This window comes from Chiloscyllium punctatum, chromosome 48, assembly GCF_047496795.1.
Source record: "Chiloscyllium punctatum isolate Juve2018m chromosome 48, sChiPun1.3, whole genome shotgun sequence".
NCBI classification, from domain to species: Eukaryota; Metazoa; Chordata; class Chondrichthyes; order Orectolobiformes; family Hemiscylliidae; genus Chiloscyllium; species Chiloscyllium punctatum.
Window position 1 is genome coordinate 18294678 of NC_092786.1, and position 20517 is coordinate 18315194.

At 41.3% G+C, this 20517-nt stretch overlaps 1 protein-coding gene across 1 annotated transcript in view; it reads right to left on the bottom strand.

The window, feature by feature from the left end:
• LOC140468760 (hepatoma-derived growth factor-related protein 3-like) overlaps nucleotides 1-19812 on the bottom strand; it is a 129557-nt gene extending 109745 nt beyond the window's left edge. The window contains exon 1 of the mRNA XM_072564782.1: nucleotides 19665-19812. Coding sequence (XP_072420883.1) covers nucleotides 19665-19748 — 84 coding nt within the window. The 5' untranslated portion in view covers nucleotides 19749-19812. The remainder of the gene's footprint in view (nucleotides 1-19664) is intronic.
• Between the last annotated feature and the right edge of the window lie 705 nt (nucleotides 19813-20517).

Genomic DNA, 20517 nt, shown 5'->3' on the forward strand with positions numbered 1-20517 from the left:
AGTAACATGGTAGTGACTGGGGAGAGGAGAGGCTGGAAACAGACAGCTTAGTGTGGCCATTTCCGAGACTTCTGATGACTCTAAGGTCTGTCTAACACCAGGGTCAAGCACATTTCCTCACAGCTGGGAATGAACTTGGAAATCGAAAAAGAAGAATCCATTTGTTGTGGTGCACTTAAAAAACAACAGACCTAACCTGAGAAATGCTGTGAAACTTAAAAGGGTTCAGAAAAGATTTACAAGGGCTGTTGCTGGGGTTGGAAGGTTTGAGCTATAGCGAGAGGCCGAATAGGCTGGGATTGTTTTCCATGGAGCATCAGAGGCAGAGGGGTGACCTCAGTCCTTATCCAAGGGTTGGGGAATCAAGGACCAGTGGGCATCAGTTTAAAGTTGAGGGGAAAGAATAAAAGGGAACCTCAGAGGCAACATTTTTACACAGAGGGTGGTGCGGATATGGAATGAGCTGCCGGTGGAAGTGGTTGAGGTGGGTACATTAACAACATTTAAAAGGCATTTGGACAAATACATGGACAGGTAAGGATTAGGATATGGGCTAAGTGCAGGGAAATGGGGTTAGCACTGATGGGCATTTTGGTCAGCATGGACCAATTTCAACCAAAGGGTCTGTATCCGTACTGTAGGACTGTATGACTATTACAGAGGCTTATAAAACCATTACAATCGTGGATAGGGTGAATAATCAAGGTCTTCTTGGAGCCCAAAACTAGAGGGCATAGGTTTTTTTTGGGGGTGGCGGGGAAAGAGGGGGGAGAGATTTAAAAGAGACCCAAGGGCAACTTTTTCCACACAGAGGGTGGTGCATGTGCAGAATTATCCGTGGAGGCTGGTACAATTACAACTTTTAAAATGCATCTGGATAGGTACATGAATAGGAAAGATTTAGAGTGATATGGGCCAAATGCTGGCAAATGGGACTGGATTAATTTAGGATATCTGGTCAGCATGGACTGAAGGGTCTGTTTCCATGCTGTATATCTCTATGCTTCTATAAATAACATCTTCTGTGAGAGTTTAACAATGTATGGTGCAAATAAAAATGCTGTACACAAAGTAAGATCAATGCAAGGAATAATAGTAAAAAATGAAATTGAAAAGCTCTCTATCTGAATGAATGAACTATTCACAAGAAGGTAGATGAACGAGTGGCACAACTAGCTATCTAACTTTAGATCTAATCGTCAGTACAGAATCATAGTTTTGAGGTTATAAGGTTGGGAAATAAATACTCCAGGACATAAATATTTTGAAAAAGACAGAGAGAATGGCAAGAGAACACAGGGAGTCATGATAGTACATGATGACGTAAGGGTAGGATTAAGAAATGATCTTAGTTCAGAAGATCATGTCAGTATAGGTCCTGATTAGTAAGATAAAGCATTAGAAACACTTGTGGGAAACAATTCTGGACCCCTTACTTTGTACTTTTGAACAAAATGTTAAACAACAATTTACTGAAACATGTAATAAAGGTAACATAACAATTGTAAGAAATTTTAGTCTTCATGAAGACCGGACAAATCAAATTGGCAAGCATGTTCCAGAAGATGAGTTTGCAGGATATTGTTGTGACAGTTTCCCGGAGCAATGTATTGTGGAACTGACAAGGGATAAAGCTATTTCAGATCTAGTGTTCTGTAATGAGGCAGCCTTAATTAGTAACCTCAAAATAAAAAAATCCCCTTGGTACTAGTTATCATAATACAAGTAAATGTGATGTTCAGATCGAAAGGAACATAGCCCAAATACAAACCAAACCCTTAAATTTAAAAACAAAGTCATTTTCAGAGGCATGAAGGGAAAACAGGCTATGCTTGATTGGTTAAAATGAAAAGGCATGGCCCCAAGTAAACAATGGGGCACATTTAAAGAAACAATTTGAAATGTTAAAAAAAAGCATCCCACAACAAAAACTCAGTAAGAAAGATCCATCATGGTTTAGTAAGACCATTAAAGGATAATACGAGATTAAAAGACTCAGAATTCTGTGAATAAAAATAATAAAAGTGAGGATTGAGAATCTTATGGAAAAAAGAAGACAAAATTTTATTAAGGCATTAAAAAGGGAAAAAGTAAAACATATAGGAATTACAGGAATATAAAATATTCCTGTAATATTTTATATGTCGAATGTATAAAAACACAGCCAGCTAAGGTGAATGGGAAAACTAGGCTAAAAAGTAAAACATATAGGAATTACAGGAATATAAAATATATGTTTGTAAGAGATTTTATACATAAATAATAAAATAGTTAAAGTCATGATTGTTCCCTTAAACACCCACTGTAGAAACTATTATGGGAATTAAGAAATCGCACAGATATTGAACAAATATTTTAAGCTGTATTTTCAATAACAAACTTGGAATTTATATCAACAGAAATAGACAGCCAGACATGTTTCTCCAGATGGCCTCATTATGAATTCTTGGCTGAGCTCCAAGGCCCTCTAATGGATTGGTTTAGCAGCGATTTGTTTATACATGAAGAACTGGAGTGTTAGCTTTGATTGATTGACATATTTGAGGTCATGATACATTATTTTTTTCCTCATCTTTATTTTCATTGCGTGCATTGTTTATTATTTATTGCATAAGATTAAGCGGTATGATGAGGGATAAAACTTCTGTTTTAGAACTGTGAAAGGTAATGCTTGGTTGACTCTGTTGTAGAGGTATAAGAGCAGTAATTTTTAATTGGTAATTAATTTTATAATTAATATTTAAATTCAGTTTCTGAATGGGCAATTTCTTTCATTGCCATTTCAAAACTTTGTTGTTAGTTTTGGACTCTCTGGTTCTGTACATAGTTCATACTGGATCAGTGGGCATGGAGAGGCCTAAGTAAGGCCTTTTAAACAGCCTTGTGAAGTTTCCTTGAGAAGCTAGCCAGGCTCCACAAATATTGCAGGTGGGTATGAGATACCTACTCTCTCAATGGAATCATCCAAGATTAGGAGTGCTGGGTGCAGCTTACAATAGGTCCCTGTCAATCATTTTTCAAAGTGTTCAAGATTAAATATGACAAGGTGAAGACTTTCATCTAGCCTGCACATCCTTGTTAGGGGGCAATGTAGCATGGCAGATCCAGCTAACCTACACATCCTTGGATTGTGGGAGGAAACTGGAGCACCTGGAGGAAATCCACACAGACACAGGGAGAATGTACATACTCCACTCAGACAGTTGGCCGAGGCGCTGTGAGGCAGTGGTGCTAACCACTGTGTCAGCAAGCCTCCCAAACACAGCAGGGCAAAAATCAGGATCGTGTTTACTAGAACGAGACAGGAAGGGACAGAACCACGCATGTAAGAGCACAATCACAGATAAGGCCAGAAATTATAAAAATTGTAAAAAGTAACAGAGTTTAAGACCCTGTATCTGAATGTATGTAGCATTTGTAACAAAAGGAATGATTTGTTACCACACATAGATAAATTTATATATCCTGATAGGCATTAGAGACTTGAGTCACAAGTGTCCAAGCCTGGGACCTGAATATCAAAGGTTATTTGACATGTTGGAATGTCAGAAAACAAGAAACACTTGGCAGGATAGCTCTTTTACTTAAGGATGCTATTAGCAGAGTAATAAGATTTAAAGATCAAGTTGTACAATCAGTATTTCCATCACTACATAAACTAAGAGGTCATGTGTGGGAGTAGTTAATAGACCATTACACTGTTGTACAGAACATACGGGGAGAAATAAATGGGACATGTAAGAAAGGCAACACAATAATCACTGAGGACTTTCATCTTTATGCAGCTTGGAAGAATTATCCTGCAAAGGTAACCTGAAAATCAAGAGTTTTTTTTGAGATAATTTCTTCAAACAGTGAACTGTCAACTCAACCAGGGAGCAATCCAGCCCATACCTGGTAATTTGCAACGAGACAGGATTATTTAATCACCACGTGGTAAAGGAGCCTAAGTGACAGTGATCACACCACGATAGAATTTCATGTTCATTTCCCTTCAGAAAGGGATAAGTGTGGTCCATGACTGGTGTATAAAGGTAATGTCGAATGTATAAAAACACAGCCAGCTAAGGTGAATGGGAAAACTAGGCTAAAAAGGTAAGACAGTAGATTTGTAGTGACACTATTAAGGAAATATTTAATAACAGCAAAGGTACGTCCCAGTGAGAAAGGAAGGGAGGAGGATATTATATCTACGACTAAATAAATTTAACACTCGGAAAGATGTTGTGAAACTTGAAAGGATTCAGAAAAGATTTACAAGCATGTTGCCAGGGTTGGAAGATTTGAGCTATAGGGATAGTCTGAACAGGCTGGGGCTGTTTTCCCTGGAGCGTCGGAGACTGAGGGGTGACCTTATAGAGGTTTACAAAATTATGAGGGGCATGGATAGGGTAAATAGACAAAGTCTTTTCCCTGGGGTCGGCAAGTCCAGAACTAGAGGGCATAGCTTGAGGGTGAGAGGGGAAAGATATAAAAGAGACCTCCAGGCCAGCTTTTTCACACAGAGGGTGGTACATGTATGGAACGAGCTGCCAGAGGAAGTGGTGGAGGCTGGTACAACTGCAACATTTAAGAGGCATTTGGATGGGTATATGAATAAAGAGGGTTTGGAGGGATATGGGCCGGGTGCTGGTGGTGGGACTAGATTGGGTTGGGATATCTGGTCGGCATGGACGGGTTGGATCGAAGGATCTGTTTCCATGCTGTACATCTCTATGACTCTATAACTCTATCCTTAACTTTTTAAGAAAACATCGTACACATCTGCAAAGATTGTCAGAGGATTGGATGGATTTTACAGAACAAAGAATTATTTCTTCTTTAAAAAGCAAAAGCAGAAAGCAGGGTATGAGTGAATATACAGGATGGCAATGTATGAGCTAGCTAGTAGTACAAAAACAGATAGTAAGACTTTTTACATGTATGTGAATAGTAAAAGAGTAGCTAAAGCTAGTTTCCCCAGAGAGTGGCTCTGGGGAATTGATAATGGTAAACAAAAAAAACAAATGATTGAAGCTCCGAACAGGCTTTGAAAATTTTGTGCCCATCTTCAATGAGAGTCTTGGAGAACCTCCCAAAGATGACTGAAAATCAAGGGGTGAGAGTGAGGGAAGAACAGTTACTGTCACCATGGAAGAGACAGTAGGCAAAAGGGTGACAGGGATCTTCAAAAAAAAAGAGTCACACTGCAGATAGTAGATGAATTCATTAAAATCTTCAGAGAATTTCTCAGATTCTGGAAGAGACCCAGAGGATTAGAAACCAACTAATGTAACACCTTTGTTCAAGAAAGGAAAGAATAAAAAAAACAAAACTATAGATCAGTTAGCCTAACTTCTGAAAAAGTTGTAGAATCCATTAATATGGCAGGATACTTAGAAAATCACAATATGATCAGGGAGGGCAAACAATATTTTGTAAAAGAGAAATATTGTTTAAATAATTCATTAGAGTTATTTGGCAAAGTAACAAATTATTTGATACGTATGGTGGATAGAAAAGAGCTAATAGACGTGATATACTTCAATTCCAAAAAGATACTTGATAGGTTGCTGCATCAAAAAGCTGTTGCACAAGAGCACATTGAAAGGAGGGTAACATATTTGTTTGGATAAAGCGTTGAATAACTAATAGGAAGCACAGATTAGACATAAATGGATTTTTTTTGGGATTCTCAAGCCACAGCTAGTGGAATGCCACAGGGATCAATTTGGAGGAAGGCATCAAAACTTACAGTACCTACATATTCCAATGACATCAAGATAGTTAGGAAATTAAGTTGTCAATAGGAGAGGATAGGGAGTCTGCAAAGTTGTACAAACAGGTTAAGAGAGTGGAAGTGACACATGGAGTCTAACATGAGTAAACTTGAACATGTTCACTTTAACAGGAAGAACAGAAAAGCAATATACCATATAAATGGAAAGAGATTGCAAAACTCAATAGTATAAAGGGATACCCACAAATCACAAAGTTATTATGTAGATACAGCAAGTGATTAGGAAGGCAAATGGAATGTTGTAATTTATTGAAAAGGGAATGGCATGTCAAAGTAGAAACATTTGAATGCAGAATACAGCATGAACTGTCTACTGTACGCTGTTTTTCTCTCTGAAAAAAAAAGTTATTTTAGAAGCAGTTCACTTGACTCATTCCTAAGATGAAGGACTCAAAGTCAAAGAGATGTACAGCATAGAAACAGACCCTTCAGTCCAACTCATCCATGCCAACTAGATATCCTAAGCTAGTCTCATCCCTTTTGCCAGCAATGGGCCCATATCCCTCTAGACCTTCCCTATTCACGTAATCATCAAGATGCCTTTTAAATGTTGCAATTGTACCAGCCTTCAACACTTCCTCTGGCAGTTTGTTCCATACACATACCACCCACTGTGTGAAAAAGTTGCCCCTTAGATTCTTTTTATATCTTGCCCCTCTCACCTTAAACCTACACCCTCTAGTGTTGGACTCGGCTACCCTGGGAAAAGACCTTAACTATTCAACTTATCAATGTCCCTCATGATTTCATAAACCACTGTAGGGTCATTCCTCAGCCTCCGATGCTCCAGGGAAAGCAGCCCCTGCCTATTCGTCATTCCCCTATAGCTCAAACCCTCCAACATTGGCAACATCCTTGTAAATCTTCATCTGCACACTTTCAAATTTCATAACATCTTTCCTTTAGCATCTTGTCTTACAGGGAAAGGTTGAACAGTTATGACGTATATCCACCGACATTTAGAAGAATGAAAGGTGATCCTATTGAAATACACAAGATTTTGATGGAACGGGACAAGTTGGACACTGGAAGAATGTTTGCTCTTTTAGGGAAAACTAAAACTAGAAGACAGAGTTGAAGAAAAAGTTGATAGAAATGAGGAGAAATTCTTTCCTCTCAAGGGGTCTTTAGGAATTCCTTTTCCTAGATGATAGTGGAGGTTGGATCTTTAAATTTACTCAAGTAGGGTTAGATAGATTTTTGGTTAATAAAGGAGTCAAGGGCTAGGACACGGGAGACAGGAAAACAGAACTCAGACCACAATCAGATCAGCCATGATTTTACTTAATGGTGAGGCACAAAGGCCAAATGACTCTTGTTCCAAAATTCCCAACTCATTACGCCACAACGTCTTTTCTTCATTTTTGTAGCGAAAGTTCAGTTTGGAGAGTTATACTTCCCACTTGCCAGCATTAGTAAAAATTTATTATTCATGGAACTTGCTTCCATCCTTGAGTAAAACAGCCTGTTTATTCAGCAGATAATCCACCAGCAGTAATGTTTAATCTAACTTAAAGAAGGGAAGGATTAGCAGCTCAGCATTCTTGGCTGCAGGGCTTTCAGATGGGATTCAAAAATAATCGGTATCTAGGGCACAAAGTCCATTTCTCTCCCCATCCACCCCCAGCCCCAAGGGCTTCTCATGGGCATTTCTCGAGTGTGACATTTAATTCCTGGAGGGATAATTCATGGTTTGAGGGGCCCCAATGTTCACTCTTTCTATGCCTTCATTGCATGATGTAGTCACATTGTAAAAATACCATCTGTATTTGTGATGTAAAGGGCATTATATTTTGATGAATTCTTTCTGTGCCCTCAGTAATTAATCAATGCTGCCTGATGTGTAAAGCCACAACACACAAGGAAAGCATAAATTCTCTTGACATCATAGTATTCAAATATCCCAAGGTTACAACCACAATTTAGCAACAATTGCTTTTCATGTAAAACAACTAGCCCACTCCAAATACAAAAAGCCATCACCCAAAACATCTCTCTGCAGACTCATATAGTGACCAAATGGTTGCATTTTTGTCTCCAATGAGTCACTGTCCCTGAAGTAAATCACAGTATGAGACACTCTGAACTATGACAACATAAAAACACAAATCTTTATAAAAGACGCTGTTTACTAAATTATCTAATTGACACAGTGCTCATTGCAACAGCGCCCACTACATTTTCCCCATATAGTACCTCCTGAACCCTTGCAGCATTAAGCCACAGGCTCCACATCCAATTGCAATTAATTCAAAACCTGTTTTCCTTGTTCCCAGTTAGCAGAGTTTCCTTTATGAAAATGTTAAAACTGTTTCCCCCTTTTTCAGACCATTACCCCTTTCTGAAGCCCCAGTGCCTCCAAAAAGTGTCGAAATGTGGTGCTGGAAAAGCACAGCAGGTCAGGCAGCATCTGAGGAGCAAGAGAATTGATATTTCGGGCATAAGCCCTTCATCAGGAATGGACATTATTTGATCCATCTGCAGTCAGATGCATCTGCAGTCCTCATTTTCTCCTAGTCACTGCCTCCAATAACCTCACTGTTTGGGGTGCTGCCTTGACAGCTATGTTTCCCCAGCTCCACTCTTTCCCTCACTCTGCTGTGCCCAGCCTTGCTGACATTCCTTCTTACCACTGCTCCAATCACAGGCTGGTTCTCTCCCACATTCATAGAATGTTCATAGTGAACCTATCAGCAGTAAATGTGTGAGAGAGAACCAGCCTATAACTAGAGCAGCAGCTCCTCAGAGATTCTGACAGCTCTACTTATGGGAAAGACTTTTCTATGATCGGTTGCCACCACATTGACTTTTCCATTTGGATGGGTGGGGGTGGCGAGAACAGTATCAGTTGAATAAACAAAGCCAAAAAGAGTTGAACTTGAAGAGGCAATCATGTGTCTGGGAGTATAGATCCCTAAATAGCCAAAAGGTGGAAGAGGAAATATGCAGTCCAATTGATAAAAAAATCCAAAAATAAGCAGGTTGTAAGAGTATGGGATTTCAGATACTCTAATCTTAATGGAATATATTTAGTGGAAAAAGGTACAGAGTGTAAAAGGTCCTTCAAATTCATCCAGAAGAATCTCCACAGCTAATACCTGGTAAGAGGAACAGCTTTGGACACTGTTTGGGGAAAAAATTTGGACAGGCAGAAAGAACACAAGTGAAAGAATACTTTAGTGGTATTATTTAGCTAGATTCAGAATAGTTATGAAACAGAAGATAAAGGCAATTCAAGAATAGCAAGTCCAAGAGATGACTTGATTGAAAATATTGGGTGGGGGGTGATCATACACCTGAAGGACTGCAGTGATTCAAGAAGGCAGCTCACCACTATCTTCTCAACTAGGGACGGGCAATAAATATTAGTCTAGCCAACATCCCATGAATACATTTTTTTTAAATCCCAAGGAGGCTTGAAAGGGTGCCTGGTCGTTTTGTTTTGTTTGTGGAGAATCTAAAACTAGGAGGTCATTGAGACAGAGGTGAGCTTTTTCTCTCTGAGGGTCGCCAGCCTTTTGAATTCTCTTTCGCAAAAACAGCAGAGTTCGTATAGTTTGAAGGCCAAGGTGGATAGATTTTTGGAGAGCAAAGGTGCGAAAGGCTTTTGGAGTTAAGTGAAAATGTGGAGTTGAGGTTAAAATTTTGAACAACATGGGGTAATAGATGTGTAGGAACACAATCACCTGTATGTTTCTCCTTCAACTCCCCACCTATACACAGTCTGCAGCACATCAACGAAGTGATTCACCAACATTTTCCCATGGGCAATTAAGATGGAAATCAATACTGGATTTGCCAGTGAAGTTCACAGCAGGTGAATGAAAAAAAAAAGTGAGCCTGCCCTCATTAAGGTACATGAACCTCAAGGGTTAAAACCACACAAGTGGCTGACAGTAGGACTGCTGGATGTAGGTTTGCTCGCTAACCTGGAAGGTTCACTTCCAGACGTTTTGTCACCCTACTAGGTAACGTCCAAAGTTTCGCCTGAGGCCCACTGAAGATGTTACCCAGTAGGGTGATGAACCATCTGGAAATGAACCTTCCAGCTCAGCGAGCAAACCTACATCCAGAACCTCAACCTGAGCTACAAATCTTCTCAAAACTCGCTAAGTAAGGGCTACATTCCGAAAAGGTCTACCTTCAAATTGTATTTCTTACATATCACATCAGGTTGAGACAGAGGTTGATTAATACCTTTTAAGTATCATTCACACAGCCAATGTTGGGACGGTTCCATTCATTTCAGTCCAGTGACACAAAAGCTGCCAATGGAACCCATGGAGCAAGAGATTCCACTGGTGCTGAGCTGGCCAATCACTGATTACTCTGATCACCTCAGCAGGAGATTAGATCCAACTAGGTTCAGGATTGTTGTTAGTCTGTAGTTTTGAATTTAACCTATTATCAGAGGCAGGCAAGGATATTGCAATACCTTTGTTATTTTCTGAGAAATGGCTCGAAATTCACTCAAATGGTATTCTGTTTGTTCATGTTCTTTTTGTAAAAATATATCAGGGTGTAGGTTTACAAATGACCTTGACTCACTAGAGTGGTAATCAGCTCATCTTCCAAAGTACAGAATAAATGAGGATTTGCAAGATTACAATGTGCACAATGAGAAGATTCATTGTTATCGCACGACTGGTATTTTAATAAAAACATAATTAGAAATGTGGCGTCTGTTTAGGTACTACAGTAGTGGCTGTTCACTAAGAGTGTATCGAGCACCAACACGGGACTTGTGACTGAACGGTTATACTGTTCAACACCCTGTTAGACCCTCCTTTCAAGACTTCAATGTGGCAAAACTAGGACGAAGATATGGCAAGAATTTTTTGCAAGGTCTGTGAAGGTTTGTAGTAGAACTAGAACAAACAGCCCCCCCTAACAACCATCAAACCAAAAATCTGGGTCCGCTACGTAGATGATACCTTTGTCATCACAAAACGAAACAAAATAGAAGAGACATTTAACATCATCAACAACACCCTCACAGGCATAAAGTTCACCAAGGAGGAAGAAACCGACAACAAACTCACATTCCTGGACATCACAGTCGAAAGAAAGAACAACGGAGAACTACAAACCTGTGTATACAGAAAACCGACAAACACTGACCAAATACTTAACTACACCAGCAACCATCCCAACACACACAAACAAATCTGTATCAGAACACTATTCCAACGAGCCACATCACACTACAGCACAGACGAACTTCGGAAAAACAAAGGACAACCATCTAGACAACGTATCCAAGAAGAACGGATACTTAAAAAAAAATACAGTGTGCAGATTCCTCAAGAACAAACCATAACAAGCAGACCAAACACAGCCAGAAACCCTAACCACCTTACCATACATCAAAGAAGTTTCAGAAATGACAGCCAGACTACTAAGACCCCTCGGAATCCTAGTAGCACACAAACCCACCAACACTCTCAAACAAAAACTAACAAACTTAAAAGACCCAGTACAACCCATGGACAAAACCAACATCATCTATAAAATTCCATGCAAGGACTGCCACAAACACTACGTAGGACAAACAGGAAGAAAGTTAGCCACCAGGATACACGAACACCAGCTAGCCACAAAAAGACACGACCCTCTCTCCCTCGTAGCCCTACACACAGATGAAAAAACCCCACCATTTTGACTGGGACAACACATCTATCCTGGGACAGGTTAAGCAAAGACATGTCAGAGAATTCCTAGCGGCCTGGCACTCCAACCACAATGCCATAAACAAACGCATAGATCTAGACGCCATCTATCAACCCCTCAGAAAATGAACAGGAAATGACATCACCACAAACCCCAGGAACCCCATCCAGGAGAAAGATATAAATAGAAAGCAGGAGACAACAGCTTCGCTTCACTTGGAGGTCACCACTGATGATGTTACCTAGCCAGGTAATGAAATATCTGAATATCAAACCTACAGCTCAGCGAGCAAACTTACACCCTATATGGCAAGAATAAATCTGAGCTACCCTAGAGATAGACCAAATGCAGTTTCCAGAGTTGAAAACTACTTAGCATAATAAAAATAGATAGCTGAAGTTATATAGGTCCTTTTACAAGCTCAAGGAACTTTACAGCCAATGAAGTATTCAGTATTGTATGTTGAAGGACGTTTGAAGTATACTCCCTCTTGTGACAGAGGAAACACTGCTGCCAAACTGTACACCGTAAGTTCTCACAAACACTAATATGATGAATGAACTGAGCATCTGTTTTTATTGATGTTGGTGGAGGGATAAGTATTGGCCAGGTCATTGGGAGAATACCTTTGCTCTGCTTTGAAAAAAAGTGTTGTGGGTTTTTTTTTTAAATTTCGACTTGAGAGGATACATGGATTTATTCAAAAGACACAAGTTGCGCTAAGACAGCTCTGTACTAACTAGATGAGTAAAATTCCTCATAACCTTTCTGGATTGACTTTTGCCTTAGGCTGCTCAGCAGAGTTTTTAGCTAACCTTACCAAGCAAGAGCATAAACAGAAGGGAACTCACTGCAGCCAATACTGGAATGGCTTATACTGGAAAGAGCACCACAACTATATTTTATAAAACAAGGCAGTAGTATGATCTATCTGCAATTCATATATGCCTTGACATAGAATGGACATTTGCTCTGAAAGCTGTAGTTGCACATACCTCAATACTACTCTCTCACTTTCAGCACCAGGCTGCTCAGTTGGTAGCATTCTCAGAGTTATAAAACTGTATGTTCAAGTTCTACTCCAACACAAAACTCCATGCTGATACCCTGGTATATTATTGAGTGAATGCTGTCCTGTCGGCATTCTGTCTGCCCATTCAGATGGGCACAAGATGAGCCCACAGCACTACTGTGACAAAGGGCAGAGAGTCAATCTCAGCGTTTGGCCAATATTTATCCCTTAATCAGCTTCACTAAACAGATGATGTGGTCATTGTCACACTGCTGTTTGTGGGAGCTACCGGTGTATCAATTAGCTCAAATATTTTCTTTACAACATCAGCTACTCAGTGCATATCACTGCAAAGCACATTGGAATCTCCTCTGGTTGTGAAAGACGCTATATAAATGCAAATATTTATATTTACATCAAAGAGAGTGAACCCACATAAAAGAAGGACAAGAAATCTCAGCTGTTGCCTCTGTTCCAGATATATTGTAAATAACAGAAGAGAACTTAACGGAAGCAGGGAAAGAGCCATTTCTATCCTTGTCCTCTTAGCTTTAACTATTTAACATTATACCTGCCTTACTTCAGCAGATAGGACTTCAGCTATTGTTAATGGGACATAGTAATATTCGGTGTGCAGAATTCTAATATTGGTTGTTGTTCTCAAAGAACACCAAGTAGAAGTCAGAACAAGCCAATTTCTTAGAACAGCAGCACATAAGCAAATGAAAGAGATGGGGGATGGAGAGGTTTGAGTGAATCATCAAACATGAGTGAAATGTCGCCAGTAAGGGATGTGGAGGAGCACAGTTCTCTCCTGGGAGAAATCAGATCCCTAGTAGCCTCTTGGGAAAACAAGAACGCACTCTGAGAAAAAAGATCTAGAGTAATTTGTCACTGTCCACCAAACCCCGTAAAAGGTATACTGGGGAGTGTGAAGACCATTCCTAACTCTGTACAGTTTTATGGACAGGTAGTAGCAACATGTAATGTCATTGTCTGTAAAAGATTTTCAAACGTCTCCATGTTGCGGTACATATACAAACATACATTCTTTCTTATATAACACCCTTAAAAGCAAAACATATTCCATGTCGCTTTGCAGACGTAGTCCAATGTTTGTCATGCTGCAACTTTATAGGCATCAAGAGTAAGGCCCAGGGGGACAGGGTCATATAAACAGAATATCGCTCAAGTATGATCAGGTTTTTAGCTTGAGACCATGTACCTACAACAGCAACAGATGTCATTTATAAGGTGTCTCTAATCATAGCCAGATTGAATATGTTGACAAGTTGGATGGAGGGAGCCATAACAAAGTTCCACATTCCCAACAGTCTCCTCCTGCACATCACAACCACATGAGAGTGAATGTTCAGCAAAGGGACATGACAGGAGCTGGTATAGCTCAAACTTGCAAAGTAATAAAAACTGATCCCATGAACTCTGCTGCCATTCTCCACTTAGCTCCAGACGCTAAAATAATGTAAGAGGGCAGCAGGACTGAGTAGTCACAGCATCAGCACACATGGGTGATAGACACCAGGTGACTCCACTCAAAGGATGTTTTGCACTGCCTCAATCGAAGAGGGTCCCGTCAACAGCTGACTGCCTATCACCTCACATACTCTAACCACTAGATAGCATTGCAAAAATACACAACAAACCAGGGTAGGGAAACAATAAACTCACATTCAAGTACCAAAAACTGACTAGTAAATCTATGGAGCTTTTTTCTTGATGCGGGACCAAGTTGCAGTATGTGTCCTCCTGACTTCCTAAAGCCTCAACTGAACTCAAGTATACTCTCCTCTTGCTCGAATGAATGCATCTCCAACAACACTGAAGGATCTCAAAACCTTTCAGGCCAAAGCATGCAGTTTGGTCAGCACCCCATCTATGACTTTGCACCACACAACCAACTCATTGCCCCTTGACATTACTGAATCCCTCACTAATAACATCTTGGGGGTTACTACTGCCCATAAGCTGAACTGTACTGGCCATATACAGAACTTATTTGATTATCTGAATGAGACGGACAGAGAGCATTTTGTCCGGATAACTGATTGTTCCTATAATGGAAAACGTTTTTAATGGGACCTTGAGACCTTGTTCAGATAATCGGAGACTTGGATAATTGGTGTTCGGATAACCGAGGTGGCTCTGTAAATATATGCTACAATAGGAGGTCAGAGCCTGCAAACATCTGCAGCGAGTAACTTAGCTGCTGTCCACCCAATGCAAGTTCAGGAGTAAAAACAAAAGTCTTGCTGATATTGTGAGACTGCACCTGGAACATCATGCACAATTTTAGTCTTCTCACCCCAGGGAGGATATACATGCCACAGAGAAGTGCAACAAATGTTCACCAGACTGCTTCCTGGGATGGCATTACCGTCCCACAGGAAGACCCTCAGTCTAAATTCACCAGAATTTAGGAGAATAAAATGTAAAATTCTTTCAGGACTCAGCTGGGGAGATTAAGAAATGCTCTTCCACCTCATCTGAAGAGTCTCAAACTGTGGGACAGAGTCTAAGAATAAAAGACAAGCCATTTAGGACTGAGATGGGGAGACATTTGTTAATCTGGAGGCTTTAGAATTCTCTACCCCAGGGTCTGTGAGGGCTCAATCATTGAGTATTGTCAAGATTTCTATGTATTAAAGGACATGTGGAATAGTGCAAAAAATAGTTGAGGTAGATTAGCCATGATCCAGGTGAATGGTGGAGCAGAATTAAGGGGCTGAATGTCCTATTTGTTTTCCCATTTCCTATGTTGCTGTGAACTTGTGAATTAATTGGATAGCTCTTTCAAAGAGCCAACACCGAACCGATAGGTTGAATGGCCTCCTACTGTTCTGCATGACTGTACAATGAAAGGATTTCACTGTAACAGGCCTCTGGAGCTTTGTGTCAATATTCTAATGAAGTACTCTCTAATAATTCTGATTGTTGCACGATATTTATTCTGTGCTTCCAACTGCAATGGTTATAAGCCTCAGTTGAGTGGCCTCATTCTCCAAGGACGACAAGTTTGATTGACTTTGGAGCGATGAGAATGAAAGTACTATAACTGCTGGTATGGAAACAGCTATTTATAATAACAAACAGTAACAACTTGCTTTTATATAATGTCTTTAAAAGAGTAAACTGTTCCAGATAAGAGCAAACAAAATCTGACTCTGAGCCACTTAAGGAGCTGTAGGGCAGATGATAAAAAACGTGTGCAAAGTGGTGTGTGACAAAAGAGAGGTGGAGGTTGTAATAAGTGAGAGTTTTAGAACTTAATTAGTCATTTACTTGAAGTTTTACACAAAACGTACAGCTGGGTAGATTAAAGGCAAGTCCATCCAATCACAAGTGATTAAGATCAGAGATTTAGTGTACAAGAGCAATATAAAAACAAGTAGAGTTTCTGTAGAATTTAAAAGCAAGTTAACAAAGTGAGCACTAGTCCTGAGAATTGTTTTCGAAAAAACAAAGCAGCAGATGAATTGGAAAATTATTTTATGCAGTCTTCACTACAGACAATAAAAGTAACACCCCCTATAAATCAGGGAATTGCCTGAATTGTACAGGCACGGATGATGCATGTAGGATTGGAGAAGCATACAAAAGATAGAGAGGTGAGAGTCTATAGAGGGATTAGTAAACGGGATGAGAATTTTCAAATCACGTAATTGTTTGACTGGAAGCCACAGGTCAATGAACACAAGGTGAATGGCACTTGCTTAAGCAGCCTTCCTGACACATATCATGATGCCCTGAGCATTCGTCTTACAGAAAGTGAGACTCAAGAATATTTTTCTTTCGAAAACAGAAAAAAAAGAGGTAATAGAAAAAGCTTTTCCGTATCAGTTATTATCACAGAGGATAGAAGTAATACCTCAGAAGTAACTACAATAGGGCAGCACGGTGGCTCAGGTGGTTAGCACTGCTGCCTAACCGCACTAGGGACCTGGGTTCGATTCTAGCCTCGGATGACTGTGCAAACGCCACACAGACATTCTCCCAATGTCTGCGTGGGTTTCCTCCCACAGTCCAAAGATATCAAGTCAGGTGAATTGCCCAGAGTGTTAGGCGCATTCTGGATTAGTGGTGCTGGAAGAGCACAGCAGTTCAGGCAGCATCCAAATAGCTTCAAAATCGACGTTTCGGGCTTGCACATCCACTAATATCATTTATTGTATCCGTTGCTCCCGATGCGGTCTCCTCTACATTGGGGAGACTGGGCGCCTCCTAGCAGAGCGCTTTAGGGAACATCTCCGGGACACCCGCACCAATCAACCAAACTGCCCCGTGGCCCAACATTTCAACTCCCCCTCCCACTCTGCCAAGGACATGGAGGTCGTGGGCCTCCTTCACCGCCGCTCCCTCACCACCAGACGCCTGGAGGAAGAACGCCTTATCTTCCGCCTTGGAACACTTCAACCCCAGGGCATCAATGTCGACTTCAACAGTTTCCTCATTTCCCCTTTCCCCCACCTCACCCTAGTTCTAAACTTCCAGCTCAGTAACTGTCCCCTTGACTTGCCCGGACTTGTCCTACCTGCCTATCTTCTTTTCCACCTATCCACCCACCCTCTCCTCCTTGACCTATCACCTTCATCCCCTCCCCCACTCACCCATTGTACTCTATGCTGCTTTCTCCCCACCCCCACCCTCCTCTAGCTTATCTCTCCACGCTTCAGGCTCACTGCCTTTATTCTTTTGCCCGAAACGTCGATTTCGAAGCTATTTGGATGCTGCCTGAACTGCTGTGCTCTTCCAGCATCACTAATCCAGAATCTGGTTTCCAGCATCTGCAGTCATTGTTTTTACCTCGTTAGGTGCATTAGTCAGAGGGAAATGGATCTGGGTGAGATACTCTTCAGAGGGTTAGTGTGGACTTATTGGGCCAAATGGCCTGTTTCCACACTGTAGGAAATCTAATCCTACAACATTTTTTTTAAATCAGGAAATGAAAAACTCAGAAAAACAGCAATCATCAGAGGAGTGATAATAAGTAAATTGTTTGGTTGGTAGTGGTTGGCTGACAAGTGGTTTGGTCCTGATGGAACTACATGCTTGGCTTTTAAAAGAAGTAGCAAGTGATATAGTCAATGCATTTGTTTTAATTTTTGGAAACTTCCTAGATTTGGAGGAGAAGGTCCAATTAAATTGGAAGATAGCAAATGGAGGACAGAAAGCAGTAAACTACAGGCCATTTAGTGCACAGGGAAAATGGTAGAAGCTGTTATATAGTAAGTTACAGCAGGGCAATGAGATAAATTCAAGGTAACCAAGGAAAGTCAACTTGATTTTTGAAAATGAATTCCTGCTTAACCATTCTTTTAGAGTTTTTTTAAGGAAATAAAATGTGCTATTCACAAACGATGAATACACCGAACTTCGATTACGACAAAGCATTAGACAAAATGCCATTTCAAATTTTATTGCAGACAACAAAATGTCATGGCGTCACACTGGCATAGGTATAAGAAGTTCTCCTCCTCTCTCTACAAGGCACTCTCAGTTACCTTCCCCCAGCCCCACCCCACTCCCATTTGTCTCTGTCCCCCCTCGCTCACAAGCCTCATTCCTGATAAAGGGTTCTTGTCTGGAACATTGATTCTCCTGCTCTGTGGATGTTGCGCTTTTCCAGCACCACACTCTTGACTCTGATCTCCAGCATCTGCAGTCCTCACTTTCTCCATAGGTATAAGATTGACTAGCTAATGCAAAACAGGGAGTAGGTGTAAATGGGACTTTTTCTGGTTGGTAAGGTGCAGCCAATGGTATGCCAAAGAGATCAGTCTCGGTACTTTAGTCTTTGGCTTCCTCACAATCCCACCCTTCCCCATGTTCACACATGCCAAAACATGACAACTCATGCTCCAATAGCCCCACGGCCCCTTACAGACCCTATGCCAACTTATCGCCATCTCGAATGGATTTGGGTCCTGCCAACCATTTATAAAGGTCCAAGGACCTCTATAACTTTACAAAAATGTGTCTCGATATTTCTGAATTACCTTGAATATTAATATCACCTCAGGAAATCAATAATTCTTCAGCTAATCTGAAGGTGGAAAATTAGTGTTTGACAAGACAGGCAAGTAAATTCTGAAAATAATACATCAGCATCCTCAATTGAATGATTAAATGCACACAAATAAGCTCTTTCACATTCTGTTTTACACATTAAAGTGGGAAAGGTTGGTGAGTAAGTTGCACGACACACTTTACATTAAGTCTGGCTGTCTGGGAGACAAATTCTTCTACTCCCCTCATTACAGAACAGACACTGAACTCCTGTCAGGAAAAGCTGGCCTCAAACATCATGTCTCCTGGATTGATGTTAGCTTTTCGGTCACACTTCCTCGCCACCTTGCCAACAACACCTGACTGCAAGCATTCTGTGTGTGACAACATGAGTCATAGCAACGTGATATTGATTTCAGAATGATGAACACCCTACCTTGCTTCTTGTTTACCACTTGTCAAAGCAGAACAAAAACACACACACACACGACAACGTTTACACATGATGTTCCAAAACATTACTACACCCACTGAACGCTGCAACGTTTAATCACCATCTTTATTTACCCAGGACCAATGAAAATACCTGACAACTACGGGATTGGTTCTAGTGCCATACAAATTGGGAGCCAGGCCAAGATGTGTGCCATACCTGCTAGGGAGCTGTGACTACCAACAAACCTGGAATACTAGATTCAATTACAGGCATACTTATTTCAGAGCCGAGTAGACTGTACAGCAATTGTGAGAATGAGTCATATGAACTGATGCATTTGCTGGGGTGCTCACGTTATCCCCCCAGTTGCAGTTGTTATTAAGCAAGCTTACACACACACACAGTTCAACGCCGCCCAATCGTTTCAACCCTCTCCTTGCTCAAGATCATTTCGACCACTCCAGATGCTAATGGTTATATAATCGTTTGTTCGCACAACAACAACAGAAAATATGTCAACCGAGAGGAGAGAGACGGGAGGGAGCAGCTTGGCCCGTCAGCTCCAACACGGAAGAGCATCAGTGGCCGAGGGGAACGGAGAAAGGCAGAGTCGCTGTCCGCCTCCAGCCCCCACCCCCATCCACTCACCTCCCCCGACAAGCGTGTCCCCCGCCCCCAGAAGCGGTCAAACAGCTTCACCAACCCACCCCCCCAGCCCATCCTCCTTGAACTCCTGTACTCACCCTCGCCGGCCACTGCGGGTAACCCTTCATCTTAGCAAAGACCAAATCGCCAGCCTTGTAGTCTCTCGGCCTCGGTCGCGCCATCTGTGTGTGTGTGTGTGTGTGTGTGTGTATTTCTCCCCACCCCCCTCCCCCCCCCAACAAAAAGAAACACACCTTCGCCTTGACACTAGGGGTTTCACGGAGCGACTAGACCCACTTCTAAGGAGACAGGCTTGGATGAAGAGGACAAGGGGGGGGGGCCTTGGCTCAAAAGCTTCCCCTCAACACCTTATTTTCTTAATCTGTTTTTCGAAAACAAATAAGGTCTTCTCCCACCCCAGTCTCCTTGATTTCCCCTAGAATGCAGAGAGCTGCCTTGGCGGCGAGACGGTACAGTCGGTGCCCGCTCCAAGATACAAGCGGCCGGACTCTCTCTCTCTCTCATCTCCCTCCAACCCCCCTCACTACAAACGCATGCGCTTATTCATTCGCCTTTCTTTTCTGGAAGAAAAAAACACATCAGATCTCTCTCTCAGGCACACACAACCAGAGCTAATGTTTCAGGAGATACTATTTTGATCTTATTTTGCAACATTTTATGTTTGGTTACAATGTTGCCTTTGTCTCATTCCTGACAAGTTTCCTTTCAACCCCCCCCCCCCAAACACACAAAAAAATCCCAAAGCATTGTCCAAACTCAGTCGGAGGCGATTTTTTGTTCCTCTAATTATTATTTTCTATCCTCGCCCGAGAGGTGAAAGGGTTTATTTCTACCCAGTTCGAGGCAGTTTGTATTTTTCAAAAAAAAACAATTGCTCAGACGTGTCAAGGAAGTAACGTTTACACGAACACCGTCATAAACAAAGAGGGA